At 44.0% G+C, this 23,848-nt stretch overlaps 1 protein-coding gene across 2 annotated transcripts in view; it reads right to left on the minus strand.

The window, feature by feature from the left end:
• LOC131183850 (gamma-aminobutyric acid receptor subunit beta-4) overlaps window positions 1-23,848 on the minus strand; it is a 68,964-nt gene that overhangs the window by 11,608 nt on the left and 33,508 nt on the right. For both annotated transcript variants that reach the window (XM_058154570.1, XM_058154572.1), the window contains exons 4-8: window positions 17,232-17,452; window positions 6,720-6,802; window positions 4,447-4,584; window positions 2,444-2,596; window positions 504-760 (exon numbers count right to left, since the gene is read on the minus strand). In XM_058154570.1, coding sequence (XP_058010553.1) covers window positions 504-760; window positions 2,444-2,596; window positions 4,447-4,584; window positions 6,720-6,802; window positions 17,232-17,452 — 852 coding nt within the window. The remainder of the gene's footprint in view (window positions 1-503; window positions 761-2,443; window positions 2,597-4,446; window positions 4,585-6,719; window positions 6,803-17,231; window positions 17,453-23,848) is intronic.

Here is a 23,848-nt window from a genome sequence, read left to right on the forward strand (position 1 = left end):
GCAGGAAGAGAAAGCAAACATTATGTATGAACAAGTATTCGAAAACAGATCTCTCTTCCAATAGAGTAAATGAAAAAGAGAGATATTTTTCCCCACTTGGTGGAAGGACAAAGAGAAAGGGACTCTGGATTAGAAAACCTGCATCTGAGAAAAGGATTGCTCCAAAAAGTGAGGAAGGTATAATCTTTATAAAAAGAAAAATAGAAGGTAGTAAAGAAAACCCCAAAGAGGAACAGAATAAAGAATAAAAGTGACAAAAGCTTTAGGATGAAACTAAACTAAGGGAATGCTACAAGGAATATTTAAGGAATTTGTATATGTATGTTTTATCTCTATAAAGATAATGATTACTTGAAGATTGGAATTAATAATAAATTGTATAAATGTTTGTCAAAGGAAAACATAACCTTCAAGATCTTCCTCCTTGTTCTCTACGCTGAACACTCACCAGATGCAACCTGTATTAGTTTGCCCGTAATTCTGCAATGAGCAAAGCAACCCACCTGCTCTCTCACCCGCTTCTCCTCGTAGCGGTGCTTCTCGTTAGCTGCCTTGTTGAGACGCTCGCTCTGTTTCTTCTGCTGCCGGGGGCCCCGGCCGAAGAAAATGTAGTTGACGAAGGCATATTCCAGGAGTGCCAGGAACACAAAGACAAAGCAGCCCATGAGATAGACGTCGATGGCTTTGACATAGGGGATTTTGGGCAGGGTTTCCCGAAGGTGCGTGTTGATGGTCGTCATGGTGAGGACTGTGGTGACCCCTATGGAGGGAGAGTTCAGACACACATTTAGTGCTTTCAAACTGATTGTGGTTGGGAAAAGATTTTCAGTGGAGCAAGGGCAGCTGCACCGCACCTTTTTAAAATACTTTTGGAGGCAATTTAAAAAAAACACCACAGGGCACCAGGGAGGGATGATTGTGTGAAAAGCCTGCACTAATTCGGCAAAAGAAAGCTGATTCCTGGGTGGAGCCCCTCTCCCCAGGGCCCCCACAGCCTGCCCCTTTAATGGTAGGATTCTGGATTAAGTAGTCACTGTAATAAGTCCCAGGTTGCTCTGCCATCTACTTGACAATACTGTACAAGATCCGCCATACAAGTCTTGTGAGTTTGGGCATACATTGATAAAGAGGTGCTGGGAGTTGAGTGGCATATTATTATTGTTGGTGGAACAATTAGCCAGATGTTTAGACTGGGTTTGGCATTTTTATGGCATGCCCCTGAAGATCTGGCTCTTTGCCTAAGTCTTTGATGAGAATGAATTGAAGTCTCCTCTTAAATTGGGTTGTTTTCCTTTGTTCCCACCTGGTTTGTCATCCTGCTATCTTTGCTTTTGTTGCTCTTTGTGTTTTTAATGTCTTAAAACATTTGTAAATTGCCCGGAATTGCTGGGAACTGGGCAGAATAATAATCAAAATAAGAATAATAAAATACAAAAACCTGCAAATAGAAGTGGCAAAAGAAAAACAAAGACAGTACACAATAGCAATGGGCGCCTTGGGTATAATCAACTGGAGCACCACTTGAAACACCATGGGCATTGACAAAATCACTACCAGTCAATTGCAAAAGGCAGTTTTGCTCAGAAGAGCTTCCATCCTGAGATGAGACCTTTAGGACCATCAAACATCCACATCTGCCTATCCCCGCTCAACAGATAGGAAAAAATGCCAAATCTAGTGTGAACATCTGGCTGACTGTGTGATGAACCAAAATATGAATAATAATCTGAACTGCTGAAGTTCAGATCACTTACAAGTTTAATTTCCAGGATTCATTCTTTTAAAAAGCAATTATTCAAAAAAATATATTTATCTTATCCAGATTCTTTTAATTCTTGTCCCAGTAATATTTTGACCAAGTATAGCCCCAGCCCTTATCCTTTCCCAAATCAGACTTGCCCCACGTTTTACTTATCACAAAACTGAGTGGTTGTGCAGATAACAAAATAACCCTGAAGACTGGTATTCATGCCTACAGTGGAATTCAGCTGGTATACTAGATATAATTTAAAAAATCGGTAGGGTCATATTGTTTCCCATAATTAGTTGGGAGGGAGAAATATTGTTTATCATTAGTTACTTAAATTAATTGGATCCCGGCTCCTGTAGAGGCAGATGGCTTATTAATGATAGCCAAGGCCCTGACTTCAAAGTTGAACAACATTTTCTTGTTTGGGTTAGCCTCTCAATTTACACAGAGAAAAGAAATAGATGTTGCAAAACTTCTGAGAGAAGAGCATTATTGATATACTTACATCCCCAAGAAACAATCTGTGAAAGAGAAAACAGAAATTTCTTGGCCAACTTTGTAAGCCTTCCTGCCTACAGCTTACTACTACAAACCTTTAGAAAACTTCCCCAATTTTTTGAAATGTTCATGATAAACATTTTTCTTCTGTTGTAGCCACCTCAGTCTTAAGTCGATGTCAATCTGAAGACCTACCTAGGGCAACCCGGGCTGCAGAGGCATCGTAATTGATCCAGAAAGAGACCCAGGAAAGAATCGTGATGAGAATGGAAGGCATGTATGTCTGAAGGATGAAATAACCGATGTTCCGTTTTATTCGAAAGCTGAGTGACAAGCGAAGATAGGAACCTACCAAATAGACAAGGGGGAAAAACAATATAATGAGAAGATCTTGGAATCATGTCAGTGGAAATTTCTAGTTTTTCTCAGCACAGAACTCAACATCAAAGTAATCATTATACACTGTCCAATAGATGGTAAGTAAATCTAAATGACAAATAAGCAGCCACAATATAAAATGACAGTTGTAATCCAACTGTCTGTTTTCTGTTCTGCTTGAAGGAACAAAGATTATTCTTCCTATGTCCTTCCAGCCCTTTATAGCAATGAAATTGTGCCAGTTGTGTAAATAGCAGCGACTATCTATTTCACAGCCATGTAAAGTATAAAATCCTGCAATGATCAGCCAAAGTGGGTGCGGGGGGGCAACCTGATCCCAAGAGGTCTCAGAGCTCCTGCAGGGACCAGTCATCTGGGGAATCCCTCTAAGCCCCATCAGAAGAGCAACTGACAACTAAAACTCTTTTTATCTTTCTAACTATCTCTCATCCTTTTTCATTACTCCCTACAACCACCATCTGTTATAAGACAAAAGGAGTTGCATTTGTATTTATTGTAACTTAACCCTTTCCAAATATAGTCCTTGCAATGAAACAATAAACCTTAGTTGTTTAATTTTTAATTTTGTCTATGCACTTTAATGATTAGTTTACAGTATGGATTTTAATTGATGGTATTGGTTGTGAATGACATTTATTGCAATATTACAATACTGTAATTGGGCAACATAAGAACAGTAGTAATGAATGATAAACAATGAAGCTAACTTGGCAAAGAGAGACACGCTTTGGGAGGGAAAGAAGGAGGCTCTGTGAAATAAGAAGGTTATGAAAAATTGCTTCAGCTAAATAGATCGCTCAGTTTTCAATGCAATTGTAGTATATTCTAACCTAAAGGGGCCCAAATATTATCTAGTCAAGATAAGTGACAGAATGAAGCTGGGGTTGTGGGAAAGACAGCTGCAGCTGGGCAGAAATGCAGCTCACCCCATAGCTCCAAAGACAGCCTCAGCTTCTCCCAAACAGCAGCAAAAGTTAACAGCAATAGCAATAGCGCTTAGACTTATATACAGCTTCACAGTGCTTTACAGCCCTCTCTAAACAGTTTACAGAGGCAGCATATTGCCCCCAACAATCTGGGTCCTTATTTTACCCACCTCCCTTGGAAGGATGGAAGGCTGAGTTAACCTGGAGCCCTTCAGAATCAAACTGCTGGAATGAGCAGTGAGTTAGTCTGTAGTACTGCACTCCAGCCACTGCGCTACCAGAAACTTGTGAGGAGATAGGCTCATTCATTGATTCATTTCCCCCACCACCACCTCACAGATTATTCATAAGCATCCACACTTAGTGGGCTAATTGAGCCATATCCAGATGCTTTTTGGAACTTGCTGACATCCACAGGTAGTCTCCCTCCATTTTCAGGGAATACAGGAGACAAAATCCAAGAGGAGAACCTATACCATGAAGCAGGACCAACAGAAAGAGAAGCACATGCAATCAGAAATGGAGAGAACAGTTAAAGCACCTTATTACTTGCTCCCTCCTGCTCCGATGGAAAATGTCTGGCCAAGATCGATGGATTATGTGCCATCAAGTCATGTTCTGCTTCTACGTACCATATAATGTTCTCCCTGCTGATCTGCCCCTCCCTTGGTCATCAGGACTTCCAAGGGTGAACCCAATGCCACTGTAACTGAGCCCATTCTGCCTGCTACTGGTCACCCCTTTCTTTCCTCAACTTTGAATTCTACCCTAGGGAGCTAGGTCTTTGCATTATGTGTGTAACTAAATCTCTTGGTGTTTACATCGGGGCTTTGATGCACCAAGAAATTGTATGGGAAGGAAGGAAAAATTCACCTGTAGTAAAGACCACTTCTCTGGTGACAAGCCTTTGCTCAATGATGGTGAACTGGGGCAGCTCAAGGACCTCCATCCCTGTCACAGCTGAATTATTTCCTTGCCAAAAGAACACGATGTCATCAACTGTGTAGCCATCTAGAGAAAAGAGGAGCACAGAGAGAGTCAATGCAAAGCCTGCAGAGTATTTCTGAATAGCCAGAGGATGTGGGAGCCACAGGCTCACAGGACACAAGTTAGCATCATACTGGTGTATGCAGATTTATATTAGTGCTACTGGGATTTAATAGCTGTCACAAATGTAAACACAAATCCTAGTTCTTCTGCAAAAAGAAAGCATTTTTCTCTCCTGGTGAAGAACCTGTTGCAGCTCTCATACTTTCCAGCGATGACAGCTGGGAAATCTTAGCCTTACAGGTTTGGGGAAGCTGTCTTTCCAAGTCACCTCCCAATGCCCCCCCCCCAACCAACACAGAGGGCAGACTCAGTCTGCTAAACTTGCTCCAGCCCTAGGAATTGCACCTTACATTTCCTAAATGAAGAGAGGAGCGGTGGGGGGATGGAGAAAATAAAGGATTTTCCCACTCAAATGTTTCCAAGGAAGAGAAAGGCCGGTAAAGATTCTCAGTCACCCAGGTCATGGTTGTCCCAAAGGTGCTTTTTCAGGAGGCAACTGGACTTTCTTGTCTTTTCTTTTGAAAGAAAAAGCACCTTTGGGACAACCATGACCTGGGTGACTGAGAATCTCTACAGACTTTTAGCTATACAATTTGGGATGAACACCTTTTGAATGGTATGGAAGTAGGACTAGATTTCCAGAGAAAAATGGCAGACTACAGGAACCAGGAGCATCACTCGGGTGATCCTGAGGACACAAATAAACCTCCAAGTGCTTCAACGACCCCGCGAAAAGGATGCAGATTACTAGCTGTCTGCAAGGAATATAAATCCTTCCATTCCCCACTATCCTGTCAGAGTTGAAGAAGTTTCTTGGATGAGAAGTGAAACATCTTCCAAAGAAAACAAAAGCAAAAAACAAGAAAGTCCAGTTGCCTCCTGAAAAAAGCACCTTTGGGACAAGGGTGAGAAAGGTTTGGAAACTCTGATGAATGACAAAGGAACATCTAACTACAGGAGTTCCTCCCCATTCCCACATATGGCTGTCTTTGGGCATGTAAGGGGCTGCCTCTTGTGCTTTCCTATCATGCACTCTTACACCCCAAGCTGTAGGATTGCCCATTCCAGTTAAAGCCGCCCTGGTTTTCTGAAGTCTCAAGAGGAGTCTGGCTCCCTTCCCACCCCGCCTCTCACCCAGCCTCGCCTGCATCGAAGCGCACGAGTCAGGGTCATCCCGGCTTCCAGACTGGCTGCACTCTTCTGCCCAATACTGGATCGCCCAATGGTGGTGGTCAGCTGTCAAGCACATTTTCATGGGAGGACAGGGAGCCTTGCTTTAAAGTGCAGCGTCAGGTTCCTGCAACTCCCGTTGCAGCCTCACTTGGCAGGCAAAACGTATGAATGTGGCTCTCCCGGGATGATGGGGCCTAAAGGGGGAAGCCCTCACTCTCAGCATCCCCCTCCTGAGCCCAGCGGGGAGGGGGAAGGGCTCCTTTTCCTGCTGGAGGCCTCTGTTGGCTGAGGTTGCAGAAGAGGAGCAGGGCGAAGGGAAAGTTCCTTGGCAGCAATGAAGCTGGGCCCATGGGATGCGCAGAAGCCTCACGCTATCCGCTCCGCTGAAGCTTCAGGCGGATTCCAGGAGGCCGAGTGTGTCCGGCTGGAGGTGGGAGTGGGCCAGACAGCCATAACCAGACACCTTTGCCCAGATGGCAGCTAGCCAAAATCTTCCCCTCTGGCAAGCAGCAGAAGCCTCTCACCCAATTACAGGAGGTCATTAAGATGGGGAGGTGCTTCTGTGCCACTGGGCAAATGTGCACTTCTTGCACTCTGAAGACCATCCAGCACCTCAGTTTTGCAGTAACAAACACCTACACACGCACACAAACACACACTCAAAGGTGATTGGTTTTGAACCCGTTTAAAACGTGCGATTGTAGAAAATTGACAGGTGCCCACATTAGAAGCCCACTTATTCAGTAGGAAAGGAGACAAAATAGCATTTTGCAAGCAAAGGAGGAGGAGATTTCCACAGTGGCAGGGTAAGTGTCAAAAGCAGGCAGGCAAAGAAGGGTCTCCCTACCCACCCACCCAACCTGACCCCATGTTCCTCTTCAAACTCACTGGAAAAACCCATTCCAGACCAAGCTAGTACTCACAGCTCTCAATTTCCAAAGTGCAATTTTGCTGATCAAGGGGGTATCTCCTTAAGTCCATCATGCAAGCAGCTGTGGTAGTGATTCTGGGCAGAGGGTGGGGAGGGGGGAGAAGGAAAGAAAGAAGGGAGAAAGAGAAAGTTAACATGGTGGGTTGCTGTTCCTATGACAACCAAAAAGAGAGTGTAGGGTAGGTGTGTACATGAGGTGGGGGATGAGAGGAAGAGACTGGCTGTGCTACACAGCATCAACGGCACAGTTTAAAGTAATTTGTGACTCACTGCAGCCAGTCCAGCAGCTCTACCAAAACAAGCTAGGAGGGTCAGAAAGAAATTATAAGAAGAAAATCAGTAAGTGAACAAGAGACATTCATGTTTGTTACCATGCAGGCAAAGCTCAGAAATAAATCTAGTTATATATTGTTATTTTTTAAAATGCAAACACCTACATCTGAACTCTTCAAAAAGGATCAGTTGACTTCAGTCAAAATTAAGTTTCAAATGGAATATGAAAACCAAATCTAATCAAGCATTTTGATTGGCCAAACATGGTTTCTGTAAATGTACTGCAATCCAACCCAACCACAGTCTTAAATCCCTCAAATCATCCACCCCCAAATTACATAAACAAGTTATACAATTGCATTTGACTACCACAAAAAAGGCAGCTGCAGATCCATAAATATCAAATAACCAGCTCAAGAGGCCACAAAAGTGATCTTTGCCAGAGCTTTGGAGGGCAATGTGGAGTCAGAATGGGACACCGTTGCAATGCCTTTGTGCCCTGCAACGCTCCAAAAGGATGGGATGTGGTTGTATCATGAATTTGATCTAAAGAAGGAGCACAACCTCAGGAGAAGGGAGACCCTGAACAATGGAAAAGCAAAAATTTTGATACAAGTTGAGGACTACAAAGCGAGAAATCCCAGAAATCTGATTGGCTGGCAGAGCTGGGAAAGACCATCATGCAGAAGGTAGAAGCTCAGGTCATCAGCTGATGGAGCCTTGGGGTTACTCTGGCGCGAGTCTCTTCTCAGGGCTGCTATGAGCAAGTGAGGAGGCTTTTTGGACAGCACCACCTTCTTAGTTATTCTTCCCCTGTCTGCAAGGGCTGTGCCACAATGCTAGGAACTGACTGCTCTGGGAGCTCTGAGTGATTTATCTGGGGTAACTGAGAAGCTTTGGCCCCACCTGCTTCATTGTGGCAATGGAGATAGAAACGGTACCTTGGTATGGTGCTAAAGAATCCATTACTGATGCATCACAGTTTTATTTTCTTTTAGAAAAAAAAGGTCCTCCCTCCCTTTTATTTCTTGCCTTCATTCTTTCCAACCTGATTCTTGTAGTGACTATGAGATGGAGATGGCTTGTTGAATGATGGCTGAATGATGTTCCTTTGAAAATTGATCAGAAGAATTCCTCCTTGCCAATAGAGTTGGGCCTACAAAATCAGGAAACTTTGGACCAGGTTGTTTCTGCCCCAGAGTTTAAAAACAGCTGTCATAGATTTCATAGAGAAAGTCCCAATGAATTAGCGGGTGAGTGCAGAAGACTGCATGTGTTCAACGAGCAAATCAGCGATGAAGGTATATGATCTTGGGGAGCTATGCAGTGGGTCCTTCAGTATTATTATCATCACCATGGCAGTTTTAAATTTCTATAAATTGCTGCCAGCTGAAGTCATGCATAGCTTTCTGTGGCTTTAATAGGCATTTTAACTCATTTTATCCAACAAAGCATTGGAGCAACTGCCTCTAGCCTGAACTGAGACTATTGCCTTACACAATGTAAGCCGCCCTGAGTCTTCGGAGAAGGGCGGGATATAAATTAAAAAAACAAAAACAAAAAACTGATGTCACCTAGGTAGAATCAGAGTTGTTCAAGCTAAATCCAGACAAAACGAAGCTGGTGCTGATAAAGATGGCTAATGATGAATGGCAGTGCAGAGTAATCCTTCTGTTGCATTCGCAGGTTCTCTAACATTTATTGATCTGATAAGTGGCACAAGAAGACATCTGGAACTGGAGTCTTGGCTCAGTTGCATGAAGCCACACTGAGAGGTACCTTCTTCAGAAGATCTTTTGCTTTTCTGGCAGGATAGCACTTTGTGCATTGATCCTGAATCTTTCCATTTTTATTACTGCCAGCACAGAAGACTTGGAAGTTTCAACTCAGTAAATGTGGCCGATTCTGTCACTCCTGTCTGTGCCACATTTCCTCCACGTCACCTTCTGAGCAGGAGTCAGCTGGGGCTGAGATAGCAAACTGTGGTTGAGGCGGCATTTCAGAGTGAGTTTGTTCCTAGTTTCCCTGCCTTGCTCTTCATCAGCCACCACCCTGAAAACTACCAGACTTTTCACATAGTTTTCACATCTATTAGTTTTTGTGGCTGTCTTGCAGTAGAGGTCGCCTAGATTAGCAGTACATACTTAGCAGCGATGTTCTCCAAGCTTTTCTAGATTGGTACAAGTTAAGATTGTCCTGAAGCCAAGGGAGTCTTGACCATGCTTTTAAACAAAAACAAGGAAGAGCCTCCTATGGATTCTACTTCTAATCTTTTATTACTGCATAGAAAAGGCAGTACAAGCAGCATTTCAGAACAAGAAATGGGAGCCAATAGAAGAGAACATTGGATGGTTGAACTGTGGGGGGTCTTTGGTGCTCTCCGAACATGGTTGTTTTCTTGCAGATGTTTCATTCTCCAACTAAGGAACATCATCAATGCAAAAAGAACTCTAATCGAACTGGCTCTGATGATCACAACCTTCCAAGAGAAGTTCCCGCTCTTTTCAAGAACAAAAGTACCTAGAAGTTTATTCGGTAGCTCTGAAAAACTGGCATGGAGCCTTGCTCTATCATTCATATTGATCGGGGCGGCAAGGAACTGCTTTCATTCTTAGATGGTTGTATTTCTAGTTGCAATGGCTGGAATCCGATGTCCCTTGCCTCAGCCAGAGGAACCAGCTCCTTCCCACATCTTGGGAGGCAAAATCAGCATCCAAGGACTGTTGTGTGAAGTCTGTGTGCTATGTCTGACTGGAGCTCCAGTTTGATTGTCAGGGCTCAGTTTCCCTCAAGCAGGATTCTCAGTAGCCCCTGGCAAATGTCTCCGAATGGGTGCAGTTCAGAGGCTGAGCTTAAGGCACTTCTCGAGCAACATATCCTCTATCATCTAAAGGGACCGTTTGCTTTTCCAGGAACATGGAGCGAGAAAGAAGACAATGAGGTGACTGCAACCAGCAGGAGAGTGTACACCATGAGAACACAAAGGGAAACTCAGGAAGATGGAGACAGGGAGATAATTACCAGCAGTGACCTGATAATTTTATCTTTCTGTAGTGGGAGCCTTGAGGGTGCCTCTGCTGCTGTCTCATGCCCTATAAATAGGTGCAAAGGGATGGGGGAACGTAGGAAAAACATACCCTCGGGTGAATCGGGATCACTTGCCAAAGTCTGGGGATGGGTGAGGTCTGTTCAGTACGTGGCTGTTTAGTGGCTGGGAGCATTTCCTCCCAGGAGGGACTAAGCAAAAGCTAGCTGCAGCTCCCAGGGATGGTCTGGCTGCCAGCGGCAAGCGAGCGACTCCCTGAGGCAGCATCTGGTCTTAGAACATCTCTTCTAGGAAGGCTCAGCCCTTCACAGGAGTCACGAATTGGTTGGTGCTCTCTCATGTGGAGATGGAGGAAAAGAAGAACCTGCAGACTTTCCTCGAATTCAAGAGAGCTCTTGGCTTTCTGAGAGTAACAGAGGAGCAACTTTTAGAGAATCACCAATTCCTAACTTTTTATGATTGGTGGATTACTCTTGTTGTGGTGGATCCAGAGGGTTTCCACCTGAAGCAAGGTATTAGGTGTGCTCAGTCTGAGGTCACGCAACCCTCCCTATTACAGGTTGGAGTCCTTATCCTCTGGGTCAGACAAAGCCAAACAAGCAGCCAACAATAGGCAGATTCTTGTGTCTGTCCTGAATTAAGGGGAAATGGTTTAAAAATGTATGCAATATTGTGAAAGATACTCAAGCGAGAGTGATAACAAACCTAACTGTATTCAAAAGAATGCAACACCATTTAATGTCTTTCCCTATTCAAATGCACAACTTTTGGAAATTAAAGCAAAACCTTCATGTGAACCTTGTCAGAAAAAGACGCCGTCTCCAAACTGCTGCTGCAAGCAAACTCTCCCTGCCCTGAATTTGGGGACCATGGGGATTAAACCTTGACCTCTTGTTGCATGATATCCTTTCAGGCCTGCCTTGGGGGACACCCTTGTGGGGCCACTTTCTTTTCTTTGAATGTTGTTCCTGGTTCTCTGATAATCCCATTCATTTCAGTTCCTCTTCCTCTTTCTTAAAAGGGTGATGCCCTTTATTGGACACAGAGTACTTGAGGTGGGAGCCAAAGAATGCGGAACAATGATCTTGGCTGACAGGGGAAGCTTTGTTTATATGTCACATTTCTTAACTGCCACCTCCCTCATAGCAGGAGTCTCCAACCTTGGCAACTTTACGACTTGGCAACTTTACGACTTGTGGACTTCAACTCCCAGTATTGAAGAATTCAATTGAAGAATTCAATTGAAGAATTGAAGAATTCAAAGCTTGCGCTGGCTGAGGTATTCTGGGAGTTGAAGTCCACAAGACGTAAAGTTGCCAAGGTTGGAGACCCCTGCCTCAGAGTGGGGTCCTGGGTTGTGTACAATTTAATTCATAAAACTAAGCATTAAAATGGAATAATTTAAGATTTAAAAATATAAAACATTATAACATTACAAAAGATGGAGAAAACCAAGATGGGGAGGGTAGGTGTGTGTGTCTGAGGGTGTTTCCCATAGGGCCAACCAGACCCATGGTGGTAGTGGGCTCTGCGCCCCGTGTGGGTGGGTGTAAGATGTTTTGTAATGCAGAGGCGGCAACAGAAGTGGAAATTCTTTGACTGATGGGATCTGCAGCCTGCCTTCCCTGCCTGAACAAGTTGGAGGGGTTGATGTGATGGGGTGAAGCCAGTTCCACAAGCAGCTTGGCTCATTGCCATGTAGAGCTTTATAGGTAATAATCAATACCTTGAATTAGAGCCAGAAGCAAACTGGTACCCAGTGCACTTCACGGAGCAGAGGTGTTATACCTCCCGGCATCTAGTATGGCTCACATAGCTGCATTCTGCACCAATTTGACCTTCTTCCCAAGGGTAGCCCCATGTAGAGCACGTTGCAGTAGTCCAGTTGAGAAATGACTCTGACATATGTACCGAGCAGAAGCCCTCCCTGCCCAGGAAGGGGGCATAACTGGCACAAGGCGCAAAGGCCCTCCTGGCCGTGGCTTGCTCACGACCCATCCAGGAGCAAAGATGATAAACCTCTGGATATAGAGGGGGTCCCCCAGAGCCACTCCATCTGACTAGGGTTCAATTCTGGGGTGAAATGCTCCCAGTTCGGACTGGATCACGCGATCTGGTAGCGATCATGGATGGTGGTTCGGCGATCTGGTAGCAATGGCGGAGCAAAGCTCCGGCCACCCGCCTGAGTGTCATTATTTCCAGGTTTTAACTAGGAAGTAATGTGTTTTTTACCTTCTGTGCATGTGCAGAAGGTTTTGCGCATGCACAGAAGATCTGCGCATGCATGTGACACGCATGGGCAGCGCGTGCACTTCCGAACTGGTAAGGAAGGTTAATAGATTTCACCCCTGATTCAATTGAAGCCTGTCGTTCCCCATGCAGAGCCCCACAGCCTCCAGGCACCGCAAAAGGGCATCCACTGCATCACTCGTTTCACCCAGAACAGAGATATATGGTTACCTATCAGCCCCAAACGATAAGAGAATTTGACATTTCAGCAGTCACGTCACTTGTTGCTGATTCATACGGAGTTTGTGATCCACTCTAGTTCTTTGATACTTTCCCTCCATCTCCTATACTGGCATAGAGCCATATATGCCCTTCTTCCTTATAGCCTCTGGGATGCATATCCCCTCCTCAAAAAATATGAAGCCCAAATGGAAGGAGTTGATTACTTCTGCCTTTTCTTAGTTACCCTTGTATTTTTGTCATTTTCAGTGCTGCATTATACTGTTTATTTCCTTCATGGCTGGATCAGATAGCCACCTTTGTTTTAGTTTCAGCTTTGCATGATCAAATTTTAGTACAGTTCAGACTCATTGATAACTATCCATCACTATGTATTATCCCTAATGACTTGGCCACATCTAACAAATATCTTCCTCTAAGCATTGGCCAGGTGGATTCTACCCCTCTCCTATGCCTCTGGTGACCATAGCATAGCTTCTAAACAATTCTGTGCTACAAAGATTTCAATCTCAACTGAACACTTCTTATGGATTGTTCAAAGCCACATGCCATTACAACTGCACTCAATTATCCTCCTTGTGTGGAGACCACACATTCTTTTAAGCCAGAAACGGGAAATTAAAAGGAATCCCTTAGCTTGGTTTAAGCCAAAACTTTATCCAAGGCAGCGAACTGCAATTGTCCTGTACAAACTGAAATAACCATTTAGAGATCAATGTGTAACTCATGTATTTTGGCCACAAACTATTGCAGCATTGCCACAAAGCAATGCTTGAGTTATGAGAAAACTGCAATTTTTAATTTCTAGATATAGACAAGATCAAAAGCCTTTTTGAAATGCTACTGAGGGTAACTTTGGAAACCATACAAATAATTCAAACCCAGATCATTTTTCTAAATTACTAGAAAAATATATTGATATTGTAAAATACAATCACAACACAAACACACCACAGAAAAGCCAGCTTTCTCCTCATTTCGCTAGAACATAAAGGGTTAGGGTTAGGTTCTGAACTGGTAGTGAAGGTAAGTGGAACCCACTACTGGGGGTGAGGGGCCTCCCTCCCCAGCTAACTCTAAGAGATAGGTAAGCATTTGCCACCAGCGAGATTGGCCAAGATGTACCCAAATTTATCACCCAATTGTTGGAGATGCAACAATAAATCAGGAACATCCTATCATATGTGGTGGACATGCCCCATCACAAGGAAGTATTGGTGTAAAATTAAAAAATGGTTGGAAGAAATTACAAAGCAAAAAATAGATTTGAAACCTGGACTGTTTTTATTAGGAATACTGGACCCAAAAATGAACAAAAACCTTCAATACATTATACTACACATTCCGCAGCAAGAATCACATTCACAAAAAATTGGAAACAAAACAATGTACCCACAGATGAAATAGTAATTAGGAAAATTCTTGAATGCACAGAGATGAATAAAATGACTATCGAGTTGAAAGAGAGGGAAGATTCAGACTATTATGAAACATGGAATAAAATGTACAGTTGGCTCGAAAATAGAAACCAGAACAGGAAATGTTTAACTTAATACTGATGAAATTTAAATTGGAGTAACTGAATAACATTAAATAAAGAGTTGTAAATATAAATGAATATAAATGTATAGATAAGAACAATGAATATTACAATGTATGTGTATGTATGTGTATGTATATATATATGTATATATATGTGTATATATAGGTCTTTGGTTGTTCGGGTTTTCTCCCGTGTAAAATTGGAAGTGTCTTGGCGACGTTTCGACGAAGTCTCATTCGTCATCTTCAGGCTTCAGCTTCGTGCTTCTGGGAGCAATGTGTGATCGCAGCTGTTTCTTCCTTTTAACTGCTAGTGGGGGTTTGAACTGATTGGGTGGGAGTTTGGCTGTGCTCTGATTGGATGGGGTTTTTTTGTGCTCTGATTGGCTGGGGGTGTGTCCTGTGTTGGTGGGGGCTTGTTTGTGCTCAGTTTAGTCTGTGTTGCAGAGGGACTTGAGCTGGTGAGCTGCATAGCTGTTGTTTGGCTTTGTGGTCGTGCTACATCTTCATAGTGGGTGTCAGTCTGCTGCATGTATGGATTGGAGGGGTTTGAAATGGCTAATGTTGCAGCTGCGGTCTGGCTTCTGGTCCCTGGTCGTGCTTCATGATCAGTGTGGCTTTGGGTCTGCTTTCTGGGTGGATGTGCGGTGGTGACATCCTGTGTGGACCTCGTGAGTGTGGGTCTGGTGTCATTCCTCGTGTTAGGGACTCGTTTGTCAATAAGGGCGGGTTTCTGCACAAACAGAAACATATCCACCATCCTAAGAAACCCCAAAGACAAAATTGAGTTAGAAAATCAAGGAGTATATGAAATCCCATGCACCGCCTGCCCCACCACATACATTGGACAAACCAACAGAAGAATAAGTGCACGCATTGAAGAACACAAGAACTCATTCAAAAAAGAGGAACCAACTTCTTCCCTGGTCCAACACTTTAAAGTCACAGGACATGATATTGACTTTAAAAAGACCAGAACTATCGCCCAAACTGAACACTTTAACAACAGAATAATCAGAGAAGCCATTGAGATAGAAAAACGCCCACACAGCATGAACAAACGAGATGACACCTTCCGCCTACCAGCCATTTGGAAACCCGCCCTTATTGACAAACGAGTCCCTAACACGAGGAATGACACCAGACCCACACTCACAAGGTCCACACAGGATGTCACCACTGCACATCCACCCAGAAAGCAGACCCAAACCCACACTGATCATGAAGCACGACCAAGGACCAGAAGCCAGACTGCAGCTGCAACATTAGCCATTTCAAACCCCTCCAATCCATTCATGCAGCAGACTGACACCCACTATGAAGATGTAGCACGACCACAAAGCCAAACAACAGCTATGCAGCTCACCAGCTCAAATCCCCCTGCAGCACAGACTAAACTGAGCACAAACAAGCCCCCACCAACACAGGACACACCCCCAGCCAATCAGAGCACAGAAAAACCCCCATCCAATCAGAGCACAGCCAAGCTCCCACCCAATCAGTTCAAACCCCCACTAGCAGTTAAAAGGAAGAAACAGCTGCGATCACACATTGCTCCCAGAAGCACGAAGCTGAAGCCTGAAGATGACGAATGAGACTTCGTCGAAACGTCGGCAAGACACTTCCAATTTTACACGGGAGAAAACCTGAACAACCAAAGACCTATATACAAACACCCGTGAAAACCTCAGAAAACATATATAGATATGTATATATATGTAGGTCTTTGGTTGTTCGGGTTTTCTCCCGCGTGGGATTGGAGGTGTCTTGGCGACGTTTCGACGGGTCTCGTCGTTGTCTTCAGGCTTCGGCTTCGTGCTTCTTGCTCCCAGAAGCACGAAGCTGAAGCCTGAAGATGACGAATGAGACTTCGTCGAAACGTCACCAAGACACTTCCAATTTTACGCGGGAGAAAACCCGAATAACCAAAGACCTACATACAAACACCCGCGAAAACCTCAGAAAACAAATATATATATATATATATATATATATATAATATAGATCTTTGCTATATATAGGTCATACATACATACATACTTTGGAGTAACGCTATTACATTAATATTGAGAAGTAAATAGAAATGATAGAATAGAGAACTATGAAAGGAAAATATGTAAGTCAATACGGAATGCTGTAAAATTACCATTGACAGTATGAAATGTTCAATACGTTATGTTTTATTATTATTTATTTATTTAATCAAATTTGTATATCGCCCTATCTCCCGAGGGACTCAGGGCGGTTCACAGGCCAATAAAAACATATAAATACAAATTAAGATCACAATTAAAAAACTTATTCTAAAGCCAAATTAATTAAAAATGATATAAATACTAAAACCAATTAAAATCAATATAAATTTAAAACCTAGTCCAGTCCTGCGCAAATGAATAAATATGTTTTAAGCTCGCGGCGGAAGGTTCGGAGGTCCGGAAGTTGACGAAGTCCTGGGGGGAGTTCGTTCCAGAGGGTGGGAGCCCCCACAGAGAAGGCCCTTCCCCTGGGTGTCGCCAGACGACACTGCCTAGTTGACGGCACCCTGAGGAGTCCCTCTCTGTGAGAGCGCACGGGTCGGTGAGAGGTATTCGGTAGCAACCCGGTAAGTTACTCGGTAAGTAACCCGGCCCTATGCCATGGAGCGCTTTAAAGATGGTTACCAAAACCTTGAAGCGCACCCGGAAGGCCACAGGTAGCCAGTGCAGTCTGCGCAGGATAGGTGTCACGCGGGAGCCACGGGGGGCTCCCTCTATCACCCGCGCAGCCGCATTCTGAACTAACTGCAGTCTCCGGATGCCCTTCAAGGGGAGCCCCATGTAGAGAGCATTGCAGTAATCCAGGCGAGACGTCACGAGGGTGTGAGTGACCGTGCATAGGGCATCCCGGTCTAGAAAGGGGCGCAACTGGCGCACCAGGCGAACCTGGTAAAAAGCTCTCCTGGAGACGGCCGTCAAATGATCTGCTTTTGATATGCTTCAGGGTTTTTATGTATGTGTGGTTGTTTTTTGTGTTGTTTTTTAAAGACAAACTGTTTAATAAAAATTATTTTTTTAAAAAAAAGATACTGTAAAATACAATCACAATACAAACATGCCACAGAAAAGCCAGCTTTCTCCTCATTTCACTAGAACATAAAGAGTAGAATTCAGACTGAATGCTATGTTTTAGACTCACCTCAAACCATAAAGAACAGTCCCATCTGGGTGAAGTCGGATCATCCGGTTCTTAACTGTTACCCCATGCAGGAAGGACTTCTTGTCGTTTAGGAAATATGTGTCAGGGAGCCACAGCTGGTCAGCCACCCGATTATCCAGGGTGAGATTTAGAGCTAGATCACTATATGCTAGACGCTTATCTCGCCAACTTTGCTGGAAATACATGGTGATGGTATAGTCCTGTGAACACAAGTGGAGAAGCCATGGGCTAAATATCAGAAGAATGGCCATCACACCTAGAATACTGTATCCAGTTTTGGTCACCACACTATAAAAAAGACTCTAGAAAGAGTCTCTGGAGGCTAAAACATATGATGAACGGTTGCAGGAACTGGACATGGCTAGTCTAGCAATGTTCCAATATTTGAGGGGCTATCACAGATAGGAGTGGGTCAAGCTGTTTTTCAAAGCACCTGAAGGCCAGACAAGGAATAATGGATGGAAACTGATCAAGGAAAGATTCAACCTAGAAATAAGGAGAAATTTTCTGACTGTGAGCACAATCAACCAATGGAACAGCTTGCCTTCAGAGGTTGTGGGTGCTTCATCATTGGACACTTTCCAAGAAGAAACTGAACATCTGTCAGAAATGGTACAGGATCTCCTGCTTGAGCAGGGGGTTGGACTAGATGATCTGTAAGGTCCCTTCCAACACTGTTATTCTATTCTGTCTTTTCTAGATAGCAGCACAGAGAATATCAGGGTATCTGATGGCAACTGAATTATCTGAGAAAGACATGGAACATAGAATAATAGGGTTAGGGTTAGGGTTGGAAGAGAACTTGGAGCTCCTCAAGTCCAACCCCTTGATTAAGCAGGAGACCCTATACCATTCTGGACAAATGGTTGTCTGCTCTCTGCTTGAAAACCTCCAGTGATGGAGTGCCCACAACTTCTGGAGATAAACTTTCCCACTGATTGTTTTACTATCAGGAAAATTCTCCTTAATTCTAGGTTGGATGTCTCTTTGATGATTTACCACCTGTTACTTCTTCTCCTGCCCTCAGGTGCTTTGAAGAACAGGTTGATTCCTTCTTCTCTTGACAGCCCCTCAAGTAATGGAAGACTGCTATCATATCATCCTTCTCTGTTCATTAGACTAGACATATCTGGTTCTCTCACTTGTTTATCATATGGTTTAGCCTCCAGATCCCTGATCATCTTTGTTGGTCTTCTCTGTGCTCTTTCTAGGGCCTCATCATTGTTTTTGTATCTTGGGGAACAGAACTGGATGCAGTATTTCAAATGTGATCTCACCGTTGCAGTAGAAAGTGACACTGCCACTTCACAAGATTTTGAAACTAACCCTCTGTTGATACAACCTAAGACTACATTGGCTTTTTTTGGTGGCTGTAGCACACTACTGACTCATATTTACCGGTAAGTGGAACGTAATAGAAAATAAGCAGGCAAACCTGCTATTTAAGTGGTTGTCCACTAGGACACCCAGAACCCTCTCACAGTTGCTACTTTTGAGTCAGGTATCACCTATTCTGTACCTGTGCATTTGGTTTCTCTTGCCTCTGTATAGGACCTTACTCTTCTCACCACTGAATTGCATTTTGTTGGATAGGGCCTAGTGTTCAAATAGCCAAGGCCCTTCTGAATCTTGAATCTATTTTCTGAAGTGCTAGTTATTCTTCTAAAGTGTTAGCTTGGTGTCATCTGCAAATTTGATGAGTTCCCCTTCTATCTACATCATTTATGAAGAAGTTGCCCAAGACAGAACCTTGAGGTACTCCACTACATGCTTTTCTCCAGGTAGATGTAGTTCCATTGAAGACTACCACTGAGTGCAGTTGGTCAGCTAGTTACAAATTCATCTAGCAGTGATTTTGCCTAACCCACTGTCTTCTATTTTGCCAAGAAGTAGGCTATTTTATCCAGTGCCTTATTGAAATCTAGGTAAACTATGTCTATGTCCCTGATCCACTAATTTAATCACTTTGTCAAATAAGGCACTACGGTTTGTCTAGCATGACCTCTTTTTGATAAATCCTACTAGTTAGTTTGCTCATTTCTAGGTGCTCACAAATGCACTGCTTGATTATTTTTTCCAAACAAAACCAACATATTTTGGGCCTATGTATAGATTTAGCTGCCTTGAGAAGTCCATGATTCTGGAAAAAGCAGAAATAAGCAAGACAGCCAGAAGCAGGTGGATGGATTATAATGCTAATGGCTGCATGTTTGAAGAACTGAAGGACCAGATTGGGGACCGATCATACTAGAAAAAATCCATGCGGTCGCCAAGAGATGACAGCAACTTGATGGAACATAAGCGGGCAAACCTGCCATTTAAAAAAAACAAAACAAAACAGTAAATGTGACCTATTGTCTGAGCAAAAGAGCTGTGGGATTATTTATTGCTCTGATTAAGCAACTTGTACATATACAGCCATTCTTTTTCTCTGTGCCTCCCACTCAGTGCCTGCCTTCCCTTTGCACCGCTTGCACTTCAGTCTCTTGTGGGTGGGTGGGTGGGGGTCACCCAGATTCTGGTCTGCCCAAAGGGTCAGTTCCCTTCCTTGATAGAAATATGATCTTTGTTCTGTATTTCTGTCCGTGGCCTCACTGCCGTTTTGAGTTTGCAATGCTTTTGCTTTAAGACCTGCTTAGAACATAGTAGAGAGAATAATTTCCAAAATGCAGCGCAATTAAAACTTAATCATTTCTGGAATTATGCTAATCAGAGGGATGAAAAAACATGTCTGTGTGAACGATGGTAAGAAAGAAGTTATAGAGATGGGAATGCAGAGCTGCTGGAAAGAACTGGAGAACGGCCCAGGAAAATGCCTCCTGCATCTGCAGGCTCCAGGGCTGGCCAAGCCTTCTGCATGGAAGAATGAAGGTGCCTAAGCCTGTCCTGGGCCACCTAAGGGGCTGCATAATCTTGTTACATCCCTTTGTCCTGTTGCGTAGCAACGCCTTATTGCCTTGGAATCCTAAGTGCTCCCCTCCCCTCGCCAAGCCTCCCCTTCCTCACGCTTGACAGGCAAGAACAAAAGAAGAGGAAGAAGGAAATCGGAAATGCATTTGGAGTGTCTTATTCCAGCAGAGCTCCCTGGCTGCCTCTGGGCTTCTATCAGAGTGGAATCAGCTTTCTGATCTGAGTGCTCCAACAGCGGAACAGTTCCTAGGCGCACATGCACACGCGCACACACACCCCTCTGAATTTCTTCTACCCAGGATTTCTCTGCCTTCCAGACATGCTCTGCAGCACAACAAACGTCCCAGGGAAAGCAGTACAGCAGCAGCACTTCCAAACATGCACACGTGTATCCCTTTCTTATGTAAGAAGAACACTTAAGGGGGGTCAGTAAGGAGTTTTAACGACTCCCTGCTACGAAGTCTCAATGGGACCTTCACGTTGCTAAGCGTGGTAGAGTGGGAGGGTGCTGGACTAATGCCAGGGAGAGCCAGATTCAAGCTCCCCTCGGCCATTGAAACTCCCTGGGGGATTTTGGACAGGTCCTGTCTCCTGCCCTGCCTCACAGAGGGGTTCTTGGGGATATAAGGGGACCCACTGTATAAATTGCCTCGAGTGCTTGGAGAAGAGGTGGGAAATAAATCTAACTATAAAAATAAACAGGCTTCTACCCAACGGTCTATTGCTACTCCATCCTCTCATTCATGCCAAAAAACAGGCTGTTTCCAAAGATCATCATGGGTAAGTACTGTAGGGCACAGGCAGCACCTCAAGTATCCGGGCTCTGTGCCGTGTATAATGGGCATTAGGAATTTTGCAGCCCAGATATGTTGAAAACACTATGAGATACAAGGAGCGTACATGGCCACCCAGTTTGCTGTCTAGATGTGTTGTTTCAAAATGATTATGCAGCTTCTTGATTGGAGAGGGGAAGGGGGGCTTGACTGAATTGTGCAGAACTGAGGTTCCCAGGACTCCCACTCCTCCTCTCGGTCCTGGGCTGCAGCCTTGGAGTTGATGATGCAGGCTGTGCCTTCAGGCCTGCATGAGAGAAGTGGGGTGCGGTAGTGGAGGATTTCTACCAGTTTGCCCTGATTCAAGTGAATCAGTAGTGGCGGAGGTGGGAGGCTCCACCCACCCACCCAGACATCATCATGGATGCTCTGCACATGTACAGAAGGTTCTGCGCAGAAGTGCAGAAGCGTTGCACGCAAGCATGCACTCACAACCAGTAGTGAAGGTAAGTGGAACTCACTACTCAGGTGTGGGGCCTCCCTCCCCAGCTAATTCTAAGAGACAGGTAACCAGTGTGATGTGGTAGACAAGGTGATGGACTGGCAAGAATTCTGGCCACCAAAACTCCTAGGGCACCTTGGTGCCAATCACTCTCGTTCAGCCCAATCTGCCTCACCGAGCAGCGGTGGAGGCTGTGGGGATGCAGGTGGAAGGCTCGCTGGTTCCCTTGCCTTTTGCTCCTGAATGAAAGGCAGGCTAGAAATCTAATACAGGTAGACCTCAGTTTACAATCACAATTGAGCCCAAAATGTCCATTGATAACTGAAACAGTTGTTAAGTGAATTTTGCTCCATTTTACGACCTTTCTTGCCACAGTTGTTAAGTGAATCACTGCAGTTGTTGAGTTAGTAATCTGGTTGTTAAGTGAATCTGGCTTCCCTATTGACTTTGCTTGTCAGAAGGTCACAAAAGCTGATCATGTGACTCCCCGGGACACTGAGACCATCATAAGTAGGAATCAGTTGCCAAGTGTTTGAATTTTTATCATGTGAGACAACGGTCATAAGTGTGAAAAATTGTCATGTCACTTTTTCCAGTGTCATCGTAACTTTGAACAGTCACTAAATGAACTGTTGTAAAAAGATTGTAAGACTACTGCATAGAAATATTATGGGCCAGGGATTCAGCCAGGTGATTGAATAGACTCTTTGGCAAAATTAATTTGAATTTCCTTCTTTTTTAACCCTCTGCTGAAGAAACACTCTGAGATTAATTAATCCTATGATCGGAAGCATGCAGCAATCCAAGCTAGCCTGTTTCCATAGCAACTGGCACCCGGGGAGGGAGTCTGCATAAATCCCCAGCCTCATGGTGCAAAATGAAGCTTCTGCAGCACCTGGTGGCCTCCCATCCATCACTCAGCAGCAGCCGCATCCTACAGCAATTCAACATAGCTTTTTACTGAGGTCCTGGGGTTGTATAGGGTTAATATATATTAACTATATTGCATATTTTATATTCAGCCCAAGACAATTCCTCTTCACTCTAGCCAAATGTTGGACACCTATGGTATGTAGCATATCCAAGGAAGTCAATTTCTCAAGGTATATTTAGACTATTGATTTTGTTGCCATAAGAAATGACGGAGTCTGTCAGCATGAAAGATTATCGAAGAGGAGCAAAGAGATTCTTAGTGAGCTCCTTTCCTTAAGCCTCCTTCTTAGGACCCCATCTGTCTAGGTATGAAGGTTTGTGGCCCTCTCCTTTCTTGGGGGGGAGGGGCATCCTGCTGGCCACTCTAGGCAACAAGGTGTTTTACCAAGCTGACCTTAGGATGATGTCTGCTTTCTTTTTAGGCTACCCGGCGTCTAAGGCAGAGAAGAGGAGTGAAGCTCTCCTGAATCTTCTGCAGTATCTTTCCACATGGAAAGCTCTCCCTAAGAAGACTAGAGCAAATGTGATTTAGCTTCCTGCTAAATCTGAAAGCAGGATTTCAACAATTAGCATATGCTCATTCTAGGCTAATATCACAACATTTGCACTGAAGAGGCTGTATTGTGACATCACAACTCCATCCTTTGGTATTTTTATCAGGACATCAGACACAGCTAAGTCAAGATTGTGTTTGCATTACAACACACATTTGTGTCAAAAAAGCCAACATAGTCCTCGGCTGCATCAACAGAGGGATAGTACGAAAATTACATGAAATGTTAGTACTGCTTTATGCCACTTTGGTTAGACCAGGCTTGGAAGGCTGCACCCAGTTTTAGTCTCAGCAATACAAAAATAAGTTGAGGCTCTCATGGAACAATTTCAGGAACGATGTACTATGTCTAGGGCTAGGCTAATGAAGAGAAGGGCTGGGGTGACATGATAGCGGTCTTCCAATATTTGAAGGGCTGTCACAGAGAAGAAGGGGTGGACCTATTTTTCAAAGCACTTGGGGGCTGAACAAGAAGTAATGGATAGAAACTTATCAAGGAGAGATCCAACCTAAAACAAAGGACAAATTTCCGGAGAGTGAGAACAATTAATCAGTGGAATGGCTCGCCTTTGGAAGATGTGGGTGCTCCATCACTGGAGGTTTTTAAGGAGACTTTGAACAGCCATTTGTCCAGAATGGTGTAGGGTTTCCTGTTCAAGCAGAGGGTTGGACTAGAAGACCTCCAAGGTCCCTTCCAACTTTGTTACTCTGTTATTCTTCCCATCATCCAAAACTCCATTTCAGGTTCCTCACTTTTTCTCATTTCAGGAAGATCTAGGTCAACTAAACCTTTCATGAGAAACAAGAACTAGTTATGGAACAACTTCAGACTAGCATCTCCCCTCAACTGAACACCTCATTATTTTGTGAAAGTGCTTTCACCTTTGAAAAGGTGTCCTTCACTTTTAAAAAGACAATGTAGAAG

Source organism: Ahaetulla prasina, chromosome 11 (assembly GCF_028640845.1).
Source record: "Ahaetulla prasina isolate Xishuangbanna chromosome 11, ASM2864084v1, whole genome shotgun sequence".
In the NCBI taxonomy this organism is placed as follows: Eukaryota; Metazoa; Chordata; class Lepidosauria; order Squamata; family Colubridae; genus Ahaetulla; species Ahaetulla prasina.